This window comes from Phyllobates terribilis, unplaced genomic scaffold (assembly GCF_046119375.1).
Source record: "Phyllobates terribilis strain yellow unplaced genomic scaffold, ASM4611937v1 Scaffold_8__6_contigs__length_399053987, whole genome shotgun sequence".
Lineage (NCBI taxonomy): Eukaryota > Metazoa > Chordata > Amphibia > Anura > Dendrobatidae > Phyllobates > Phyllobates terribilis.
In genome coordinates this window covers 360,527,252-360,549,200 of record NW_027362768.1, presented here as the reverse complement: position 1 = coordinate 360,549,200, position 21,949 = coordinate 360,527,252, and the positions used below count along the sequence as shown (strand labels likewise).

At 39.9% G+C, this 21,949-nt stretch overlaps 1 protein-coding gene and 1 long non-coding RNA gene across 17 annotated transcripts in view; one reads left to right on the top strand and one right to left on the bottom strand.

The window, feature by feature from the left end:
- Nucleotides 1–21,949, top strand: part of FOXP1 (forkhead box P1) — an 809,982-nt gene that overhangs the window by 656,652 nt on the left and 131,381 nt on the right. For 10 of the 16 annotated variants that reach the window (XM_073644747.1, XM_073644748.1, XM_073644745.1 and 7 more), the window contains 2 exons: nt 17,085–17,222; nt 20,383–20,472. In XM_073644747.1, coding sequence (XP_073500848.1) covers nt 17,085–17,222; nt 20,383–20,472 — 228 coding nt within the window. Of the gene's footprint in view, nt 1–3,069; nt 3,221–3,561; nt 3,693–3,908; nt 4,037–17,084; nt 17,223–20,382; nt 20,473–21,949 lie in introns of those variants that run through there. The other 6 variants (XM_073644750.1, XM_073644761.1, XM_073644756.1 and 3 more) reach the window with 5 other exon arrangements.
- On the bottom strand, nt 1,185–7,450 carry LOC141157453 (uncharacterized). Its single transcript, XR_012247795.1, has 2 exons — nt 7,299–7,450; nt 1,185–1,349 (listed from the first exon to the last, which is right to left on the bottom strand). It is a non-coding gene; the product is annotated as an uncharacterized lncRNA (long non-coding RNA).

The following is a 21,949-nucleotide window of genomic DNA, read 5'->3' as shown; positions in this document are numbered from 1 at the left end:
GCTTTTCCCCGGGTCGAGCAGCAGCTGGAATGATGACCTCAATTTGTTGCAGCATGGAAGAGGTTAATTGTTGCATTGTTTGGCCCTTGTTATATTGCCTCGGTTTTGTTGCAGCCTGGAAGAGGTTAATCTTTGCATTCTGGGTATTGCAGCTTTTTTCTTTATTTTCAGAAACTATTTGATAACATGCAAATATATATATATATATTTTTTTAAATGTGTACGTTCTTTTTTTTTTTTGCAGCATTTTTGGATTTTTTTTTAAATGCACCAATGCGCGATGCACGCCATTTTTTTTTTCCTTATGTTTTTGATTTTCTGACTCGTGTTTTAAATGTTGCAAAATAAAAAAACACAAAAATACAATATGTATTTTGAGCGGCTTTTATAGCCTCTTTAGGTTTCCAAAGACGCCAAGCAGTTATTAGAGGTGACCCGACCGTTCTTCTTGCGTCTTCTGCTCTGAAGGCGCTCTGTATTTTACAAGTCAATGGATGTCTATTGGAAAAACGCTCAAAAAAAAAAAAAAAGCGCTCCGGAAATGACCCAAAAAATGCTAAATAAAGCCGCTTCAGCTCTACAAAACTCCGCAGAAAAAAAAAAAAATTCTGCTTGTTTTTGAAAAAGAACATAACCCAGAGGTACACATCAAAAATGTTGTCACGTGTGTTAGCACAATGTGGTTTTTACTTATCAAAATGGCTTTTGCGATACGAGAAGTCCTCAGGAAAGGACCCATGAGCACATGTTCTTTCAGTCTACTTTTGCCCCTAGGGGCTTGTGCAGATGACCGTATTTTGATCCGACAAAATATCGGATGCACATGTCCGATTTTTTTTTTGCTCGGTCCGATGAAAAATTTGCAGCATGTCCAAGTTGGATCCGATTATCAGATCGCACTCGGCCATGCAAGTCAATGAGTCCATGCAAAAAAAAATCGGACTGCACTCGGATGACATCTGAGTGCAGTCCGATTTTCATGGACTGACAGAATGGAGACTTTTTATTTTTTTCCATCTTCTCCTCGTCCGAGAAAATCGGATCACACTACGATCGCATTGTCAGATTGTCTTGGATGAGAGAGTTTACGCTCGTGTGCTCGTTTAAAAGTGTCAAGAATTGTCCCCGTTCCCATAAGTCACTTTTTGCTCAAAATGGCTTCAAACGTCTGTCGACACATCAAATTGTGCGAAAAAACTATGCGAGTAAATTTAATTTTTTTTTTAGAAAAAAAAAAAAACGATACAAACGTGCAATAATTTTGGGGGGGCCGGGGACCGTTCCGATCTGTGTCACCTTTGCTTTGTTGCAGCACGGAAGAGGTTAACCGGGCTCTCTGTTTATTCCTCCTGTCGAAACATAAATAAAGAAAAAAAAATAAGTACAGAAATACACCGCCTGTGTTATTACTCCAGGGTTATCTGACAAAAACAGTCGTTAAAGCAAACAGACAACAGCGGCGGAGCAGATGGACACAACACACTATGTGGATGTGTTTACCATGAAGGCCCTGACAGCAAAGGCATATGGGAGAACGGGTTGGGGCGGTTACTGGTTCCCTCTCTGCCCATGGAACCTGTTTAAAATTGTTTTTGTTTGTTCTTTGTTTGTTTATCTGGCAACTGTAACAAACAAACAACTTGTGAGGAGCGTCCCCTAGAGCTGCACACAGACTGCTTTGCTCGTCTTCCTCTCCTCGTCTTCCTCTCCCTGACTCTCTGGGACTTTTTTCTTCCAGCTCTGGGCATTAAAAAAAAAATAAAAAAAATAGGGATCAAGCCAAAGTGGGAGGAATCTTACAACTTGATGGGATTTAGTAACCCTGCCCTCTGTTTTGTCTCCTCCAAGGAACAAAGATGCTCCTCTCCCTGACTTTTCACCCCCCTTTTTTTTTTTTTTTTTAAAGGGCTGGTAAAACCAAACCTGCCAATCCCTTTTATAGTATGGATGTGCCAATTTTTTTGGGGGGTGGGGGGTGAGGAAGGATGCAGTTTTTTCCCCCTAAAATTCCTATTATTTTAAACATAATCTCCCTTTAAAAAAAAAAATGTTTGATATTTTTTAATAAGTAACTAAAAAGACTACTAAATTCTACGGAACTTTTTGCATGCACTTTTTTTAATATATATATTATTTGCTTTGTGTTTTTTTTTAACGTTTATTTTTTTGCAAAATAAAACAGAAAATACATTGTAAATATTGTTTAGAGTTAATTTAATAAGGCATTTTAATTTATTTTTTTTATAAGGTTAAACTTCTACACTTTCTGTTAGCCCACTCTTAATAATCATAAAAAAAGACATTTGTAAATATTTCTCAGGGTTAATTTCCCAGGCCATTTATATATTTTTTTAATTTCCCGGGGCATTTTTTATTTTTTTTTGTAAAGGTTAAACTTCTATGCTTTCTGTTAGCCCACTGTTAATAATCGAAAAAAAAAAATAAAAAAAAAATAAAAATAAAAAGAACGTTGTAAATATTGCTCACGGTTAATTTGCAGGGGCATTTATATTTTTTGTTAATTTCCCAGGGCATTATTTATTTTTTTTGTAAAGGTTAAACTTGTACACTTTGTTAGCCCACTCTTAATAATCATAAAAAAAAAAAAATAAATAAATAAATAAAATGAAAAAAAAAAAAAAGACATTTGTAAATATTGCTCAGGGTTAATTTCCCGGAGCATTTTTATTTTTTATATATTTTTTTTTTTTTGTAAAGGTTAAACTTGTACACTTTCTGTTAGCCCACTCTTAATAATCATAAAAAAATTAAAAAAATAAAAAATGTAAAAAAAATTGTCCCCTTCTTCCTTCTCATGTTTGATTAAGGATGAGTGTGTGCCCGTTTGATGGCCTTTTCAGAAAGCTTGCCACAAGCCTGGTCAGGTCAAAGGTTTAACAGCAATTAAGCCTAGTTTCTTTACAGACAAATGCATTTTTTCACCTGCCGCCAGTAGGGAGAAAAAAAAAAAAAAAAGAGAAAGAAAGCAAGAGCTCATTGTGTTGGGTGTTTGAACTGATTATGTTTAGAGGATGGTTGTGATTGGTTGGAAAGGCGTGGTTTTTTTTTTTTTGCATGTTTTCAGTCCATGAGCCACCCATGCAATGTGTCTACAACCTGAGGAAACTAAAGGCTCTGCTTACAACAAGGCTTATTAGCTTCTTCTCCCGGGCCCCTGCTCTCTTGTTTGTGGTGGTGGCAGCTAAATGGAGTTTGTCAGGTTTGTCAATATCTGATTGATTTTGTAATTTTCTTCTTTTCCTCTCCGTAAAACTTGCCAGAATCGTTCTTTTCTTGTTTTGTTGTTGTTTTGCTCCAGAAGTAGAAGCTTCTCGTCGAGCCACAGCTTTGTATACTAAGTTGCCCGGGTTCCGTGCAAGAATTCCGCTCTCCTTTTGTTAAAGATCCTTTTTTTAATTTTTTTTTTAATCCCCCACCTCCCCAACCTTCGTTCTTCTCCCTATCGTCCTCTCATTGAACCCCCCCCACCCCTTCTTTCTCCCTCCCTCTAGTCTCCTAACAAAACAAATGACAGCGACCGTTCTCCGATACATGTCTTTAATTTCTATCAGCTGCTGTTATCGAATTTCCAAGCGTGTGCACTTCTTAATTCCACGTGTGTGCCCGGCACGATGTGTGCGAGCTCCTGTTTTTGTCCGTAGCGTTCATTCATCCTTCAGGGGGGGCAGTGGGTGAGCTTCTTTCTTTATTATTGACGGGGGTCGGTGTCGATCACGCTCGTTGTTGTTGAGGGCGGCTCGTTTGACGCTATTGTATCGAGGAGCCAGGTGATTGTCGAAACCCATCTAAGACCCCATTTTTAAAATTTTTGTTTTGGTGGGGGGTGTTTGTCTCGTGACGTAGAGGAAGTGGTTGACTTCTTCTTTTTTTTTTTTAAATTGTATCGGTCAAATCTTTAGTAACCAGATCTAAATGGAGGTAATTCGCAGTGTCAAACCAGCGACGACGCCATCCTTTCATTGCTCCTAACAAGATTTCTTTTGATCTGGGGAGGGAACTTACAAGGGATAGAGAGGTAAGTTTTTTTTTTTGTTTTTTTTTATAACATGTACCCTCTATTGCCACACTGAGCTGGCACATGTGCCCATTGCTGCAGGTGGGTGTATCTGACAGCTGGCATTTTGGGAATGTTGATGTTTTACCATGTGCTCTGAAGGAATTGGCATTGCAGCAGTTAACTTCTCCACTTGCAAAGCAACAATGAAGTCATTGAAAACTTGGCTGGAGTATTTTTTTTTTTTCCCTTTATGTTAGGCTATGTGTAACCAGACATATCTCAAAGGGTGTGCTCCCAATTTATACAATGCCATATGCTGAGAGTGCAATTGTACTTTTTTTTTTTTTTTTAAACATTTTTTTTTTTCCTTAATTCTTGTTTTTTCTTTCTCAAATTGCACTTCTTCTTTTAAAAGTTTGGTATTTGCTGCTTTGGTCACTTTTTTTTTTTAGCTGGATATATGAAGCTTAATGTTTCTGGGAGATAAAGGGTTATTTCAGCGTCTGTTTCCTGCTGATGCAGGAACTTTGTGTAATAGTGCATAGAACAATGATACTTTTCCAACCAGAAGAAGAGAAAAAAAAGAAACATTTTTGAATGTAACACTTACTACTTTAATTTTTGTTTTCATTTATTTTCAATATTTATTTTTATTGTTGTTGTTACTTTTTTGATTCTTTTTTTTTTCTTTTGCTTTTTTTTTGGTAAATATTTATTGTTATATCTCTTTTTGTTTTCTGCCATTACTAACAGAGATGTGAGCAAGTGCCATTTTCCTCCAGCCATGAAAGCTTAACCGAGAGCCGATTGGCCTGACACTTTGTAATCAAACTTGATTTATTGTTCATTAGCGAAGCATTAGGCCTCTCAGGAAAGCCAGTTATTTGTGTAGTGGCCTGTCAAACTGCAGAATGCCAGCACCTGTCATGAAAAAAAAAAGGGGCGAAGGAAATTAGAGCTACCCACACACACAGATAGGCCCCCCCCGGATGGCTTTTTGCAACATAAGTAGTCAGAGGGGGATATTTCCACCGTCCACTTATTCCGTCCCATTGGTACCACCTTGCAAACCCACTTTTATGTTTGTGTGTTTTTGTATCTGAGGTCACATTGATCTTCTCTACAAAACCTTGTGGTGACCACCAAAAAAGAAAATGTCATAGTAATACCAAAGGGCATGGTAGGGTTCAAGAACCGCCACTTAGCTAAGGTTTGCATTTCTGTACAGCATGCAAATCATCAATTTCCCAGGCAAAAATATCTTTTCATCCTCTAATGTTGGATGCCTAAAATCAAGGGGGAAAGCAAAGTCCAGCACGAAGGATAGCAGAACGTCTTGTATCCACCGCAACCTTTTTGTTTTTATTTACTTATTTATCTTTTTGCTTCTTTTCTTTTGCATTCTCTTCCATTTAAATCCACTTTCTTCTGTATCTTTTATGTCATTTTTTGCATTCTCTGTCTTTTAAATCTACTTTCCAACATGGAATATTTTTCTAAATTCGCCCACACCTTCCTTTGTAAGTGTGACGCGTGTGTTCGGATGATGTCGGTGATACATTGTAACTGTATTTGTGATACAGTATAGACCTTTTCCCATGATGTTACATAGGTTATCAATAATACACTTTTTTTTTTTGCTGTACATTAGGTTATATGTATGGCGGGTGTACTGTTTACTTGGGGCTGTAGATGGATCAGAATAGAGTCATCTAATGATAATAACCCTGTATGGATTTACCTGCAGTCCCATGAGAAAAAAACTGTGATATTACAGTGACTTGTGACAAGTAAGAGTGACACCTGTTCAAAGAGCTTACAATCTAATGACCTCTATGGAAAGAAACCTCTCCAGATTGGGATGCACCTCTCCTTGGGGGGGAGTGGGGGGGAGTAAGTAGTACTAGAGTAGTAATAGCCATATATCTTGTGTATTCTTATCATCCATGCTAGATTAAAAAAATATATATTAAACTACCATCTGATGAAACGTGTCACTATGCTCCTGAGCGCTGTGTGGCGTTGGCTCTGCTTCATTGGTGAAGTTCCAGCTGGGCTGTTAGAGGAATCCCAGGCCAGGCAACAAAAAAACAACACAAGTGTGAAAAGAAAACATTATTTGATGAACTTGTGTCTGCCGTCATGGAAACGGGGATCCATTACTGTTTTTCCACAGTATGGAATGAAAACATTCAGCATTGGGGGATATTATTTTCTTGAGAATATAAAGGAGAGGAATTCTAAACATCGTTGTTTCAAAGCCAGTTATTCCAGTTGTTTTTTTTTATGATGTCTGTCTATCTATCTATCTTTATCCATTCATTTTATGTCTATGGATCGATCTATCGACCCTATTTTAGGGTTTTTCTCTCTTCCTCTCGTTTTCTTCTGTCTCTTATTCATTCTTTCTTCCTCTTTCTTATTCTTTTTCTCCTCTTTCTCTTTTCATGTTTTTCTTTCTCTTGCTTTGTCCCTTCGCTTTCTTTCTTACTCATTCTTTCTTTATCTTTTTCTCCTCTCTCTTTTCATGTCTTTTTCTTCCTCTCTTGCTCTTTCTTTTTTTCTCTTCTCTCTTGATCTGTTCCTTTTTCTCTCCCTTTCTCATGCTTTCTTTCTCTTCCTTTCTCATGCTTTCTTTCTCTTCCTTTCTCATGCTTTCTTTCTCTCCCTTTCTCATGCTTTCTTTCTCTCCCTTTCTCATGCTTTCTTTCTCTCCCTTTCTCATGCTTTCTTTCTCTCCCTTTCTCATGCTTTCTTTCTCTTCCTTTCTCATGCTTTCTTTCTCTCCCTTTCTCATGCTTTCTTTCTCTCCCTTTCTCATGCTTTCTTTATCTCCCTTTCTCATGCTTTCTTTCTCTCCCTTTCTCATGCTTTCTTTCTCTTCCTTTCTCATGCTTTCTTTCTCTCCCTTTCTCATGCTTTCTTTCTCTCCCTTTCTCATGCTTTCTTTCTCTTCCTTTCTCATGCTTTCTTTCTCTTCCTTTCTCATGCTTTCTTTCTCTTCCTTTCTCATGCTTTCTTTCTCTTCCTTTCTCATGCTTTCTTTCTCTTCCTTTCTCATGCTTTCTTTCTCTTCCTTTCTCATGCTTTCTTTCTCTTCCTTTCTCATGCTTTCTTTCTCTTCCTTTCTCATGCTTTCTTTCTCTTTCCCTTGCTCTTTCTTTTTATCGCTTTATCTTTCTCTCCATCCCTCGCTTCCTGATTCAGTATTCTTCACTGTTCATACATGCTGACATATCTGACAAATACCCTACCACATTAAAAACATATGAGACTGTACCTGCAGTCCTATGTAAATTGCTGGCAGCCCCATCACTCTGTGCCTCTTCCTAATGCAGAAAATAACACCAGACAAGTGCTAATCTGTAAATGTCTTTCTTGATCTCTGCCCTTATTCCAGACCCTGGTGCTGAAAGCATCAGGACATAAATGGTTTGTGCACTGTAGAGAAGCTGGAGGGGACTGTGGGCAAAGTTCTCATGGGGTTAATGCAGTGTGACTCATGGAGCATCCTAAAAGCAGTATTGCATAATCTGGCAGAGCTGGTAACACTGTAAATCATCAGTGGTTAAAGGAAAAAAAAAAGTAATAAAGTTTCAAAAAGAGGAAGGGCCGGTTGGCATCTGCTTGTTTACCAGAACACTAGGTGCAGTGTTTACCATAACAAACTGATACAAAGTTCCCAGACTTCTGCACAGTTCACTCTCCACACGTCTTAAAGGCACATGACTGTATAGACTGCTTTATTACAAGCTGCTCTGTTCTTCAGGCCTTGAAATAATTAGCAAGTAGACACAATAAAATTGTGGTTTATCGGCGTCTGTTGTGTCACCTGTGCAGTGTCTGTTGCCGGTGTGTAACCCCACGACGCGGGCTGAGAGTAAAGTTGGGTTGATGGTCTGGGGGACGTCATCTATGTAACGTAGACCTACGCCAGGTAACAAGAGGATGAAGCATTCATATTAGAAAACTACTTTCTCATAGATGCTGATGTCAACCGTACAGTACCCGAGCTGTCGTCCTATTGAAACACCCCCAAAATAAGGACGACAGCTCGGGTACTGTTTTGGCCCTATGATCGGTCTCGTTGAGTTTTTCTTTATACTATTGCTTTTCTAGTGCATAGAGCTGAATTTTTTTTTTAACTCTTTGGACTGCAGTTTACTTGTGTTATCCCGATGCCGAACGACTAACCCTTCTACACATCCATGCACCATCAGTACTACCCCCGCCCCGTCCCATAATAATAAATGGCAGCGAGGGCAGTAAAAAAAGGTTACTTTCCCCTTTCTCATCCCAACTGATGAAACGATTTGCACTCCCCCGAGTCGTGTTTATTTTAAGTTGGTCCCATTAATAAGTCTTAATCTGTAACAAATGTTCTGTTCTGGGTTCAGAGTTATTGATTTTCCCCTCTCGTTTTGGGAAAATAAATAGAAGGGGAAATACACACACAACACCTGCGCAGAGAGATTGTGGGAAAGTTCTGACACCATCAGTTAAAATTGTTATTGTTTGGTCCAGACTTGGCTGCTTACGACACAGTTTGTTTGTTTTATGGAGTGCAGACTTGGGTTACTGGAAACTTGTTTTCTTTCCCCGACACAGACTTCAATTACGTTTTTATAGATTTTTTATTCTTTTTTTGGTGGGTTCATTACTATTTTCCTAAGAGAAGGGAGAGTACAAAGACTATAGAGACTCGGGAATCCTCCTGTCATCTTCCAGGGTCTTTACCTCCTCCACCCTTTGACGGACCTTGAGTTCTCATCCAGTCCAACACCAAGAACGATGAATATTTAGTTACAAAATTGTAGTTGTCATTCATTTATACCCCCAGCTGTAACGTGAAGAACTGGACGGCCATTGATTAGGTGAGAGATGGAACCTGCCTGTTAAACAATGAACTGCGCTTTGGTTCTTTTGAGGTCTATCAGCTCCTTAAATCTGAGACATCGTTGTGCAAATAGCTCAGAATAGGGTAAACCGACAGCATCTCAAAGGTCGTCATCTGTGATATCTCAAGGGCTTCTGTGTTTTTTTTTCCTTTTTCTTTTCTTTCCCTGCCTTGTATTTCCTTATTCTTTTTCATGTCTTGACAAAACAAGATGACACAAGACAGAATACATTAAATTTAGATTTGTATCTAACCTGTGACGATGGTAGCAGTTTAATTTATTTCACTTTTTTGTATCCTCCAAAGATGACGATTCTCGGTAAAATTATTTTAATTGCCGGACGACCACTTGGTCTTCCATTGGCCTTTGATTTTTTTTTTCCATGGTTATGTCTGTATGTCTCCCAAAAAATTTTTTTAACGTCTTCTGACCTCTTCCTCAAAATAAAGGGCTGATACAATTATTTTAATTGCCGGATGATAACTTTATGTCAAAGTTTGGTCTTCCATTGGCCGTTGATTTTTCCATGGCCATGTCTGTATATGTAGAATTTTTTTTTTTTTTTAACATCTTTTGACCCTTTTTTGCCCCTCTCTCCCAAAAAAAAGGGCTGTCTGGTTGGAGTGTCTTCATTAGTAGTAAATTAACGAATGCCAAAATTGTCAAAGATGGGACTGATGTTTTCTCATCGGGATGTAATTTGCACCCTTGCGTTCGACTGTAATCTGTAGACGGAGGTGTATGTAATGGGTGAGAGCACACGCCTGTCGAAATCACTGTCGAAACTTTTTGAGTATTTTTGAATGTTTATTTTTACAAAAAGTGATTTTATTATTTTTTTTTGGGATGTTATTTTTTACTCTTGAAGGGAAGTCTTGGCTAATTTTTTTTTTTTTTTTTTGGCATTGACGAATTGGTACCTTGCTCCTTACAACTTAAAAAGAGCAAATCGAGATGAGGAAGGGGGGTAGGTCAGCCAGCTCGTTCATCAAAGCTGTAAATGACATTACACATTTCGACCAAGCAAAGGAGGGGGAAAAAAAGTGTAATGTTATCTCCAGTCGGATATTTTTCGGCGTAGTGAAAAATATCCATTGTTTTCCGACTCTATTAACATAAATGTTTTTGTAATTAGCATAAATAAATGCACAGCACTTAGGTTCAGCTGGTAATTTCGGCACAAGTGTTTGCATTTATTATTATTGTAATTGGACTTAATGAGCTATTTTTATTTTTTTTTTAAATCATTTTTTGTGCATTGTCGAAAAATAACAAAGAATAAGAAATATGAAAATAATATTTATTTATTTTTTTTTTATATTGACGTCGGATATTAACAGGGTTTAATTATCTCGAGCCGCCTTCTATTTTTTTTTTTGTTCCGAACAACGGAATGGAGTATTTTATTGTCGCTAAAACAATTAACCTGACAGGTAAAGCTGAAAGCTGGCGATGAATACGAATGGAGAGATAAGATCAGGGGCGTCGAGTCACCCCCAGTGAACCGCACGGGAGACGAAGAACACGATTCTATCTCTGCCCAACCTGATCATAACCGCCTCCCACATTATATCAAATCCTGTTTCTGTAAATGAGAACAGTTTTTATTTACATAAAAAGGGCTTTTGTGAGAAGCGGGCGAATGACTCGCAGGCAGTTTTATAATTTACATTAATGAATCTTGCCATGTGGGAAGGTAGAGGAGGGGGACGAAGCAGGAGGGAAGGGAAAAAAAATCAAACATCTATTGTAATATTTGCAATAAATTGTGGATTTGGAATTGGGGGGACTCGGATGTGGTGTTTTTGGTCGTACGGTGACATTTTCCATTCCCAAACTGTATAATAGTGATTACCGTAGTCATATGGAAACTCTTGCTCTTTCTGTTGGCTTGGAATACAAATGTCATTGCTCACAATTTAGGGTGGTATTATTAACCCGAGAATTCTCATGATGTCCTAACGATGCACCACGATATCATCTCAAATCGTTAATTGATGGATTTGGCACAACCTACCCTATTGTGCCCTGGTGGGCAAGGTGTAGCAATTGGCCTGTTAAGGTCCGTTTCACAAATCTAGATATCAAGGTCCGAGGACAACTGCTCGCAGGTTTCCTGATCCGAACTCAACATATATGCACCTATGTAGCTGTTGAGTTTGGGTTAGAAGACCCTCGTCAACATGTACATGCCTATGTAGCTGTTGAGTTTGGGTTAGAAGACCTCCGTCAACATATATGTGCCTATGTAGCTGTTGAGTTTGGGTTAGAAGACCTCCGTCAACATATATGTGCCTATGTAGCTGTTGAGTTTGGGTTAGAAGACCCTCGTCAACATGTACATGCCTATGTAGCTGTTGAGTTTGGGTTAGAAGACCTCCGTCAACATATATGTGCCTATGTAGCTGTTGAGTTTGGGTTAGAAGACCCTCGTCAACATGTACATGCCTATGTAGCTGTTGAGTTTGGGTTAGAAGACCTCCGTCAACATATATGTGCCTATGTAGCTGTTGAGTTTGGGTTAGAAGACCCTCGTCAACATGTACATGCCTATGTAGCTGTTGAGTTTGGGTTAGAAGACCTCCGTCAACATATATGTGCCTATGTAGCTGTTGAGTTTGGGTTAGAAGACCTCCGTCAACATATATGTGCCTATGTAGCTGTTGAGTTTGGGTTAGAAGACCCTCGTCAACATGTACATGCCTATGTAGCTGTTGAGTTTGGGTTAGAAGACCTCCGTCAACATATATGTGCCTATGTAGCTGTTGAGTTTGGGTTAGAAGACCTCCGTCAACATATATGTGCCTATGTAGCTGTTGAGTTTGGGTTAGAAGACCCTCGTCAACATGTACATGCCTATGTAGCTGTTGAGTTTGGGTTAGAAGACCTCCGTCAACATATATGTGCCTATGTAGCTGTTGAGTTTGGGTTAGAAGACCCTCGTCAACATGTACATGCCTATGTAGCTGTTGAGTTTGGGTTAGAAGACCTCCGTCAACATATATGTGCCTATGTAGCTGTTGAGTTTGGGTTAGAAGACCCTCGTCAACATGTACATGCCTATGTAGCTGTTGAGTTTGGGTTAGAAGACCTCCGTCAACATATATGTGCCTATGTAGCTGTTGAGTTTGGGTTAGAAGACCTCCGTCAACATATATGTGCCTATGTAGCTGTTGAGTTTGGGTTAGAAGACCCTCGTCAACATGTACATGCCTATGTAGCTGTTGAGTTTGGGTTAGAAGACCTCCGTCAACATATATGTGCCTATGTAGCTGTTGAGTTTGGGTTAGAAGACCTCCGTCAACATATATGTGCCTATGTAGCTGTTGAGTTTGGGTTAGAAGACCCTCGTCAACATGTACATGCCTATGTAGCTGTTGAGTTTGGGTTAGAAGACCTCCGTCAACATATATGTGCCTATGTAGCTGTTGAGTTTGGGTTAGAAGACCCTCGTCAACATGTACATGCCTATGTAGCTGTTGAGTTTGGGTTAGAAGACCTCCGTCAACATATATGTGCCTATGTAGCTGTTGAGTTTGGGTTAGAAGACCCTCGTCAACATGTACATGCCTATGTAGCTGTTGAGTTTGGGTTAGAAGACCTCCGTCAACATATATGTGCCTATGTAGCTGTTGAGTTTGGGTTAGAAGACCCTCGTCAACATGTACATGCCTATGTAGCTGTTGAGTTTGGGTTAGAAGACCTCCGTCAACATATATGTGCCTATGTAGCTGTTGAGTTTGGGTTAGAAGACCCCCGTCAACATGTATATACCTATGTAGTTGCTGAGTTTTGGTTAGAAGGCCCGCATCAACATATATATGCCAATGTAGCTGTTGAGTTTGGACCTGCGTCCAGTCCATACATCACGGTTCTGTACTTGGACTGTGATACATGGATATGTGAAACATACACATTCATTGGCTGTCGATTATATCTTTCCCCTGCCCCATACACATACTGAGCATCCTTTGTGTTTTTAGTGTATAGAGGGGAGTAACGCCTTTGGTGGCCACTTATCTGTTCCAAAATTCAAAAGGATTGGGGGGCTGAAATTCACCAATCCTCTTTTCTCTGTCACCATCTGTCATCAGAAAGTTGGGAGACCCCAGATGGTTGACCAGTGCCTATGTGTATGGCCACCTCTTGCAAGTATCCTATATATAAAAAAGAGAGTTTGATGACTGGCTTGACCTGCCAGCTGCTCCTTTTGATCATTGGTTGTAGGGTTATCAAGGCCCATGGTTTTCTTGAAACTCCGCTTTCAATTTGTCGCACCAAGTTCAAACTTTTGGCTTTAGTGTGACTTTTGCACACATTTTCTGCATGAACAAGGTTAGGTTACAGGTCATTCATGTGGATTTTTGTGGGTTTTTGTATATTCAGAATCACAGTTGGCAAACGCCCCATGTCCACTATTGCTCTGGCTGGATGTAAATATTGGATTGCATCTACAGTAATGCAATACCCTTCCCCCTGAATGGTTGTGCTTTTCCAGCCATTCTTTCATTATTTTTAGAGTCCAAAATGTACATTGTATGTTCAGAAATGCAGTTGGTAACTGCCCTAATGGCTCCAGCCAGCCTACCCTTCCATTTCGGATCGGTGCACTTTTTACTCTAGTGTTTCCCCGACTCTTCGTCTTTCTGCCTCCCCTCTTTCTGCCTCCCCTTTTTCTGCCTCCCCTCTTTCTGCCTCCCCTCTTTCTTCCTTCTCCCTTTTTTTTGTTCTGTTTTTGAGAGTGTAATGTAGAGGGGAAAAAAAAAAATCTGTTAAATTGTCACCCCGACTTCTTTATTCCTTCTGCATCCTTGGGTTGTTGCATGTCATGTGACCTGTGGGATCTTGTGATGTCACTCTATCCCATGACGTCAACGTCACATGGCCATTGGATGTTTTTGTGCACGATGATAATGAACTTTGCTTGTTTTTATTTTTTCTCTCTTCACATCTGGACCAGATTCATCAACCTCTAAGTTAAAGATTCTAATGGCTGGACTTTTAACCCTTCACCCTGACAGTCACCCCCTGTCCGTTGCCCGTCCTCTTTGCAGCAGAGAGGTTAATTTTTCTACTAACAGTATCATTTGCTTTGCAGATCCCCCTAAAGCTTGTTATTGGGTCGGGTTGGGGTCGGTTGTATATTATCTGATTCTTTTCAAAAATTGCGTCTGCAATGAGTCATATTGACTTTTTTTTATTCATATATACTTGTATCGTTGTGGTTGTCCATGTGGAGAAATACCGAGCCGGGCAGAGGTGTTTTAGTTTCTTAGCACAGAGCAGCTGCGAATTCAAATGAATGTGAGAGAGAGAAAAATTTTTCTTTACAAAAACTCTAAAACTTCCCCTTTTTTCCCCCTCCTTCTTCGAAATCAATGCTTGCATGGAGGGGTTGTGCCGAGAGTGCCAGCCTGAAGTTTAGTTTTGACTGAGTACATTCGATATGGGAGTCATAAATATTAGAGAGTTCTACTTAAGAAGTTACATGACTGTTTTAAATACTATTGATTTAAACCACCGGGTAGATTTTATGAATCAAAGTGTAATTTCCCAACGCTTGGCTATATTTCTCCACAATAAACCACTCTCTCTGGTGTGCCCTTAGCTGCTTTAGAGACGCTCGACGCGGGATTAAATGATAGTAGTTACAATGATCAATAGGTTAAGACCAGGACAATCATTCTTGCCGCTAATGACCTCGGTAGTAATGGGTAATAAAGTGTGGGCTATTATGGGTTAGCGCTAGTTCCCGTTGCCCTTTGGTAGTGGGAACTATTTCTAAAATTTAGGGAGAGAGTGCAAAAAAATTTTGGTACTGTCATTTTTTTTTTCCTTCCATTGGTCTGGCCAACAAACCTTGACGGGAAAGGTCGTTCACCTTTTTATATTTACGTTTCGACTTTTCACTGCCAAAGTAAAAGTCAACCAAGCACCTAAATTTACAGATCCAGGAAAGATGATTGTGTAGTACTGGCAACTTGATTTTTTTTTTTTTTAGGTACTGGACTAGTTGCTTATTTTTTTTTATTCCTTCAGTCATCAAATGTTTGTCTTGACGAGAGTCCAACTTTTTTTATTTAGGGCAAAAAAAAAAAAAATTGACAACCCGTCGTTGAAGGTAGGCTTCAGTTGTTTGCTTAGAGCGACGTTTTAATGGCAAGGAGGAGAGACCTCAAGGAAAAGTAAACTTGTGTTGCCATCTAATGATTTGGGCATTAAGGCAGATGAGTGATGTTGCCCGGTAAATTGTATTTATTGAATGGCTCGTTGTATTTTGAAAGCAATGCAGAACGGAATAGACCGAATTAATGGGATTACACCTCTCTGCTTTTGATGATAGAGCTCTCCGAGGAATTGCCACAGTGCCAATACGTTGATATTCCTGAATCAAACGCAGTCTGCGAACATTACAACAGGGAGTTTCCATTGAACCGATGCCAATGGTTCCCAAAAAAAATAAAAAATGCCCAGCCCGGGGCCCACGATGCCCAAAATTGTGCACTATGCATGGGCAAAGTCCTCCTGTAATGTCAATGTGACTTCTCCGTAAACCAAATCCATTACGAGGAATATGAAAATCCTTTTTTTTTTTTTTGCAACACACACACACACACACACTGGGGGGATAAGGGGAAAAAAAAGTGGATTTATGCAACAATGCCGAGGAATATGTCGTTACTATGTATCTGACCTTCAAGAACCATTTTAAGTTAATCAAAATTAGTGATGCTGAGAAATAAGGACATCAGTGCATAATGACTGTGAAATTAGGAGAGAGCTCACTATGCAAATGACAGAAGAACCCAAGTGAAAAAAGGCAAGATAAACTGCATATTAAGGCATTATGTTACATAAAATTAATGCAGCATTTCTGTCTTTTGCTTACCGCTTTATTGGAAAGCTTTTTATTTCATTTTTTAAACGTTCATTTACAGTCATATCCGTATAGATCGGTTTTCATATTGTATTCTTTTAATTGCAGTTTTAAAAAAAAAATAGCAATGCATTTGTATGTATCTGCAAGGTAAAAAAGGAAAAATTATAGTTTTTCATTTTATTTCTTTTTGTGCACTTTTGAGGTTTATAATCTCTAAAAAAAAATGTTTCTTTCCGCTACTATTTTTATTGATGCGTACTTTTTTTCTTTTTTTTTTTTGAGCTGAATGAATTTTTGTCTTAATCTTTTAATTTATAATATTATATTATAAAATATATATAATTTATTATGATAAAAATATAGTAAATATATGAATATATTAGTGTATTGTGTGTGTATGTGTCTATATATATATATATATATATATATATATATATATATATAGTGTAAACATATAATAATATATATACTTTTTTATTTATTTTTTTAAATACGTGTTATAAATATTATATATTTATATTCTTTTTTATTTATATTCTAAATATCTGATTACATGAATTTTTTATTTTTTGGTCCTGCATAAAGGATTTTTTTTTTTTTTTAATCTATTGTTACTCACATTCCTATGATTATACCGTTTTATCATTTAAAGGTAAATTTTGTTATTATTATTTTTTTTTTAATTCTTTTTTTTTTTTTATTTGTGCCTGACAATACGCCTCCCGCACGCTGGCAAATTAAACACAAGTGCGGTGATTATTTTGAATAGGTAAATTACATTCTAGGAAGCTCGCAGCCTTCGTAGCATTGTCATTAGGTAGCCGCTTGAATACAATTTGTGTAACCTTGGCCGAGACAGCCTGTCATTTTAATGTCAGTGTTTTATCTGAAGAAGACATCATCCTTTCAAATACACAGTACAGGTTCTTTAACAGAAACGCCTGAGCAGAAATGTGTTAACAGTTGCAAATATGAAATGCTATCAGGTTCATCACTGTAGCTGTTTGTCATCGAAATGTCACAGAAAACTGCTTTAATGGTATCTCACATAATATGGGGGGGGGAATTGGAAACATCTGTACGTTGGATGAAGCCCGGGAAGCAAGCAGTCCTCAGCTGAGCAGACGATATCATATATGCATTTTTTAGGTAGCAGTTTTCGGTCGCTGGGGATGAGGGTCTGAAATGGAATTTGCATGACGTCCTGTCTGCATTGGCGGAGACGGTGGGGGTTACGTCGGCCGGTGAACTTCCCAGTGTTTTTAAAATGTGCACTTATTGTTTGCAGGTTCCAATCTCAGTGGCTATGATGACACCCCAAGTAATCACTCCTCAGCAAATGCAACAAATCCTCCAACAGCAAGTGCTTACACCCCAACAGCTACAGGTCCTACTTCAACAACAACAAGCGCTCATGCTTCAGCAGGTAACGTTTCCCGACTCTACGATAGATTGTGTAGTAACTCTAGTGGAAGAGGAAGCCTTTACATCCCTTCCTCAACATAGTAGACTTGGTCAACCCTTTAGATTTGTACCTTTATTTGCTAATGGATGGGTATACCACAAATGGGACCAACTCTTCTCCACATGACCTATTGCCATGAAAGCTCCTTTTGGGAAGAAGGATTGGGCTTACCCATGCACTAAAGGTTCATGGTTTTCACGGTTGGGCAGATGCCACTTTGAGGTCTTTTGTCTACAAAGCTAATTATTTTTGGGATGTAAAGCTGAAGCAGAAAATTGAGGGAGGTTCGTATAATGTTGGGTAGGTTCGTTGAGCTTCAAGTAATTTGGCAATGACAGAAGTAGGGTAGGGTTATTCAAAACTCAACGGGAAAGCAAAACTCAACAATCTCAAAGACTTGAGTCTCTTCTCTTTCTTGTGAATGATGGGACCAATGGTTGTCTAGTTATCCAAGAGTATCGGAGAAAAGATGATCGGGTGATTTGTGAATGCAGGCGTCTTATATCCTACTTTCTGTGGCTCAAATATCTTTGTAAAGTGTTGGGTACATCCTTTGAGCTTCAAGTAATTTAGCAATGGCAGAACCTGGGTAGGGGTCTATAAGACTCAACTGTAAAGCAAGACTCAACGATCTCGAAAAGACTTGAGTCTCTTGCTTTGAATGCTAGTACCAATGATTGTCTAGTTTTCCAAGTATATTGGAGAAAAGAGAATAGGTGGATTTGCGATCGCAAGCATATAGTTCAACTGAGAATCTCCCGACCTATCTGCAATGGAAAGTAATGGTGTTTAGGCAAACATTGTTGGTAACAGCCTTCTTTTTTATCAAAAATGTATACCGTGCAAGGGTATTTTTTTTAATTGATTGATCAGCATAGAGTAGAGTGGTCTACTATTGGTGTATGCAAAGAGGAGAGGGCACTCTTCATACAGAAAGGCTGGGCCATTGTGATTGCCTGGCACTTATAAGTCCCTCATGTGATATCCTGGCCGCTTGCCTTAATAAGCCAAGGATGATGTGCCATGGATGTTGGGTGCAGCAGCAAAGACCGGCTGCCATGGAGGATCAAACTAGAAGCAGGACTAGGGCAGCACAAATCGAGTTTTCAATATCTAGATATTGGATAATAAGACTCTCTGGTGCCCCTCCGATCTTTGTTTCCAACACTGACAAAAGATGTTATCACTGCGGCAGAGTAAGCAATCACTGGCCTCAGTGTTACATCGCAGAAGCTATTGATTGGCTGCAATGGTCATGTTAGTAATCAGAGACATCATCAATGTATCAAAGTAAACAAAGACGATCAGGAAGCACCGGTGTGGTAGCAATGGAAGGTGGGAGATTTTTCAGGCCTTTTTTTTTATTTTATGGCATTTTCCCCCATCCTTTGCCCCGTTTTTCCTTTCTCCGAAAACCTCTTTAAAAGGAGACCACTCCTTTTCTAAAAAGATTGGCCCCAGTAATCAGTATGGCTGCATGTTCCATGGAGTGGATGAGCTGTGTCTATAAGATGCATCTAGATCTGGCGCAAAAAGGTAGCTCATGTGCAGGGGACCCCTCTGTGTCAACCCTATACCCTTATGGGACGGATCAGTAGCGGCCCCATTGCTTAGTATAGTACCTACATATTCCTTAGTATATAGGCTGAGCTCCCAATCCTGTACTGTGCACTAACGCAGAGTGGTTGCTCCTGTGCCGTGGACCTCTCTGTGTCAATCTTGTGCCCTACTGGGACGGATCAGTAGTGGCCCCAGTGCTTAGTATATCTACATATTCCATAGTGTATGGGCTCTGCTCCCAATCCTGTACTGTGCGGTGGACAGTTGGTCCTGTGCGGTGGACCTCTCTGTGTCAACACTATGCCCTTATGGGATGGATCAATAGTGGCCCCAGTGCTTACTATACCTACATATTTCATAGTATATGGTCTGTGCTCCCAATGCTGTACTGTGCACTGATGTAGAGAGGTTGCTCTTGTGCTGTGGACCTCTCTGTGCCAACCCTGTGCCCTTATGGGACAGATCAATAGTGGCCCCATTGCTTAGTATATCTACATATTCCATAGTGTATGGGCTGAGCTCACAAGAGGCATCCTGTACTGGCATAGAGAGGTTGGTCCTGTGCGGTGGACCTCCCTGTGTCAGCCCTGTGCCCTTATGGGACAGATCAATAGTGGCCCCAATGCTTAGTATACCTACATATTCCATAGTATATGGGCTGTGCTCCCAATCCTGTACTGTGCGGTGGACAGTTGGTCCTGTGCGGTGGACCCTCTCTGTGTCAATCTTGTGCCCTACTGGGACATATGAATAGGGGTTATCACAGATTAACCCTATAATCCTTACAATTTATTACTGCCACTTTTTGTAAGCTCTGCAAAACTACAGACCATAGATTGGGTCAAGGGTATGTCCTCCACCGGAAGTGGTCTTGGGTGCCATTTGCATTTTATTATGGGTCTTCATAGTTACATTAGCCATATAGTTCTATAGACTTTTGCGCTCTATGTTCTGCTTCGTATGATGGACATGTCCACCTCCCAATTATGAGCTATTTTTCTGTATACAGGTTTTTTTTCCCAGTGGATTTCATTTGCTTTATTCTGTACCTTCTTTTCTTTTCTTTTTTTTTTTTTTGTCATCCCGTCTAATGAAATTGAGTGGATTAAGTTCCATGTACATAGTGGCCGGAGTTAACCGTACTTGAAACCCATCATTTTAAATGAAAGCATGCATCGCGCAGGCGAGATTTACCATGTTCCTCTCCAAGGGCACCGTGTCTTTGTTGTTACAAACATAGGTCATCCCTTTCCTTATTTTAATTAGCCTGCACGGAGAAGGAAGAAGGGAAAGAGAGAGAGAGGAAAAAATAATAATAATAATGATACACCATGTTTCCTATCAGTACAATTTGTAGATTACTTTTCAAACGGCGACGCCAAGAACATCGCGAGCGCGCTGAATTTATTGTCAGATTTCAGACGCAAAGGTCAGAGCGATCCAGATAAAAGAATGCTATTTTTCAAATCGCTTTTGTGTCACGAGACAAAAAATAAAAAAAAAAGTGCAGAATTGTCACCGGGTAACACGGTAACTGACACTGGTTTCCTTTTTTTCACAGCAGCAGCTTCAGGAGTTTTATAAGAAACAACAGGAGCAATTGCAGATTCAGCTGTTACAGCAACAACATGCAGGAAAACAGCCGAAAGAGGTAAATCCTGCGCCGCGTGCAATTTCGTCTATTCTTGGTTTGGCCAATGGGTCAGTCACGGTCGGCCTTTGGAGATCTGGTCCAGTAATGAACCACTATACTGTGCTACAGGGAGAGAAACTGTGCAACCTGATGGCGGAGTGGGCTCGCTCAGACCAGCGTACAATCGGTCTGGCGTGAACCATGCACGGCACATGGACCCATTATTATGCCGGTGCATGTGACCGATGATCCGCACCAATTTGGTCTACTTTACACATCCAATGACCCATTACGCACATGGACCCATTATTTTGCCGGGGCATGTGACCGATGATCTGCACCAATTTGGTCTACTTTACACATCCAATGACCCATTACACACATGAACCCATTATTTTGCCTGGGCATGTGACCGATGATCTGCACTAATTTGGTCTACTTTACACATCCAATGACCCATTACGCACATGGACCCATTATTTTGCTGGTGCATGTGACCGATGATCTGCACCAATTTGGTCTACTTTACACATCCAATGACCCATTACACACATGAACCCATTATTTTGCCTGGGCATGTGACCGATGATCTGCACCAATTTGGTGTACTTTACACATCCAATGACCCATTACGCACATGGACCCATTATTTTGCCGGTGCATGTGACCGATGATCTGCACCAATTTGGTCTACTTTACACATCCAATGACCCATTACGCACATGGATCCATTAGTTTGCCGGTGCATGTGACCGATGATCTGCACCAATTTGGTCTGCTGTACACATCCAATGACCCATTATGCACATGGACCCATTGTTATGCCAGTGCATGTGACCTATGATCTGCACCAATTTGGTCTACTTTACACATCCAATGACCCATTACGCACATGGATCCATTAGTTTGCCGGTGCATGTGACCGATGATCTGCACCAATTTGGTCTACTGTACACATCCAATGACCCATTATGCACATGGACCCATTGTTATGCCAGTGCATGTGACCTATGATCTGCACCAATTTTGTCTACTTTACGCATCCAATGGAAAACGCTTCCGGCACCGATCTGCAATGCGGACGAGTACATGGAGCGAGTCACGTCTGCAATTTGCATTCATGACTGGCCGACATTTCAATATGGCCGTCTGAACCCGGTCTTAGTCCAACTGGGTCCATCTTTCGGCATAGTTTTTTAAAACCCCTTTTTTTTTTCCAATCGTTTCGATTTTTTTTTCTTCTCATCTCGCTTCCTATTATTGGCCGATGAACAATATTGGTTGATCTCTATCTGCTGTGTTGACCTTGCTATTCTCCAAAAGGGCATGGCCCATATCATCATTGATCCATGTCAGTCCAGTGGATGAACAAGCATAGGTCCAGAAAGCTGCTCCGACTGACAGCTGTTCATCCCGTGTTGCTCATGCATATGCACGCTCCGCACAGCTGAGCATCCATGTGTCTTCAGTAGGAAGAAAGGAGTAAGCTGCCACT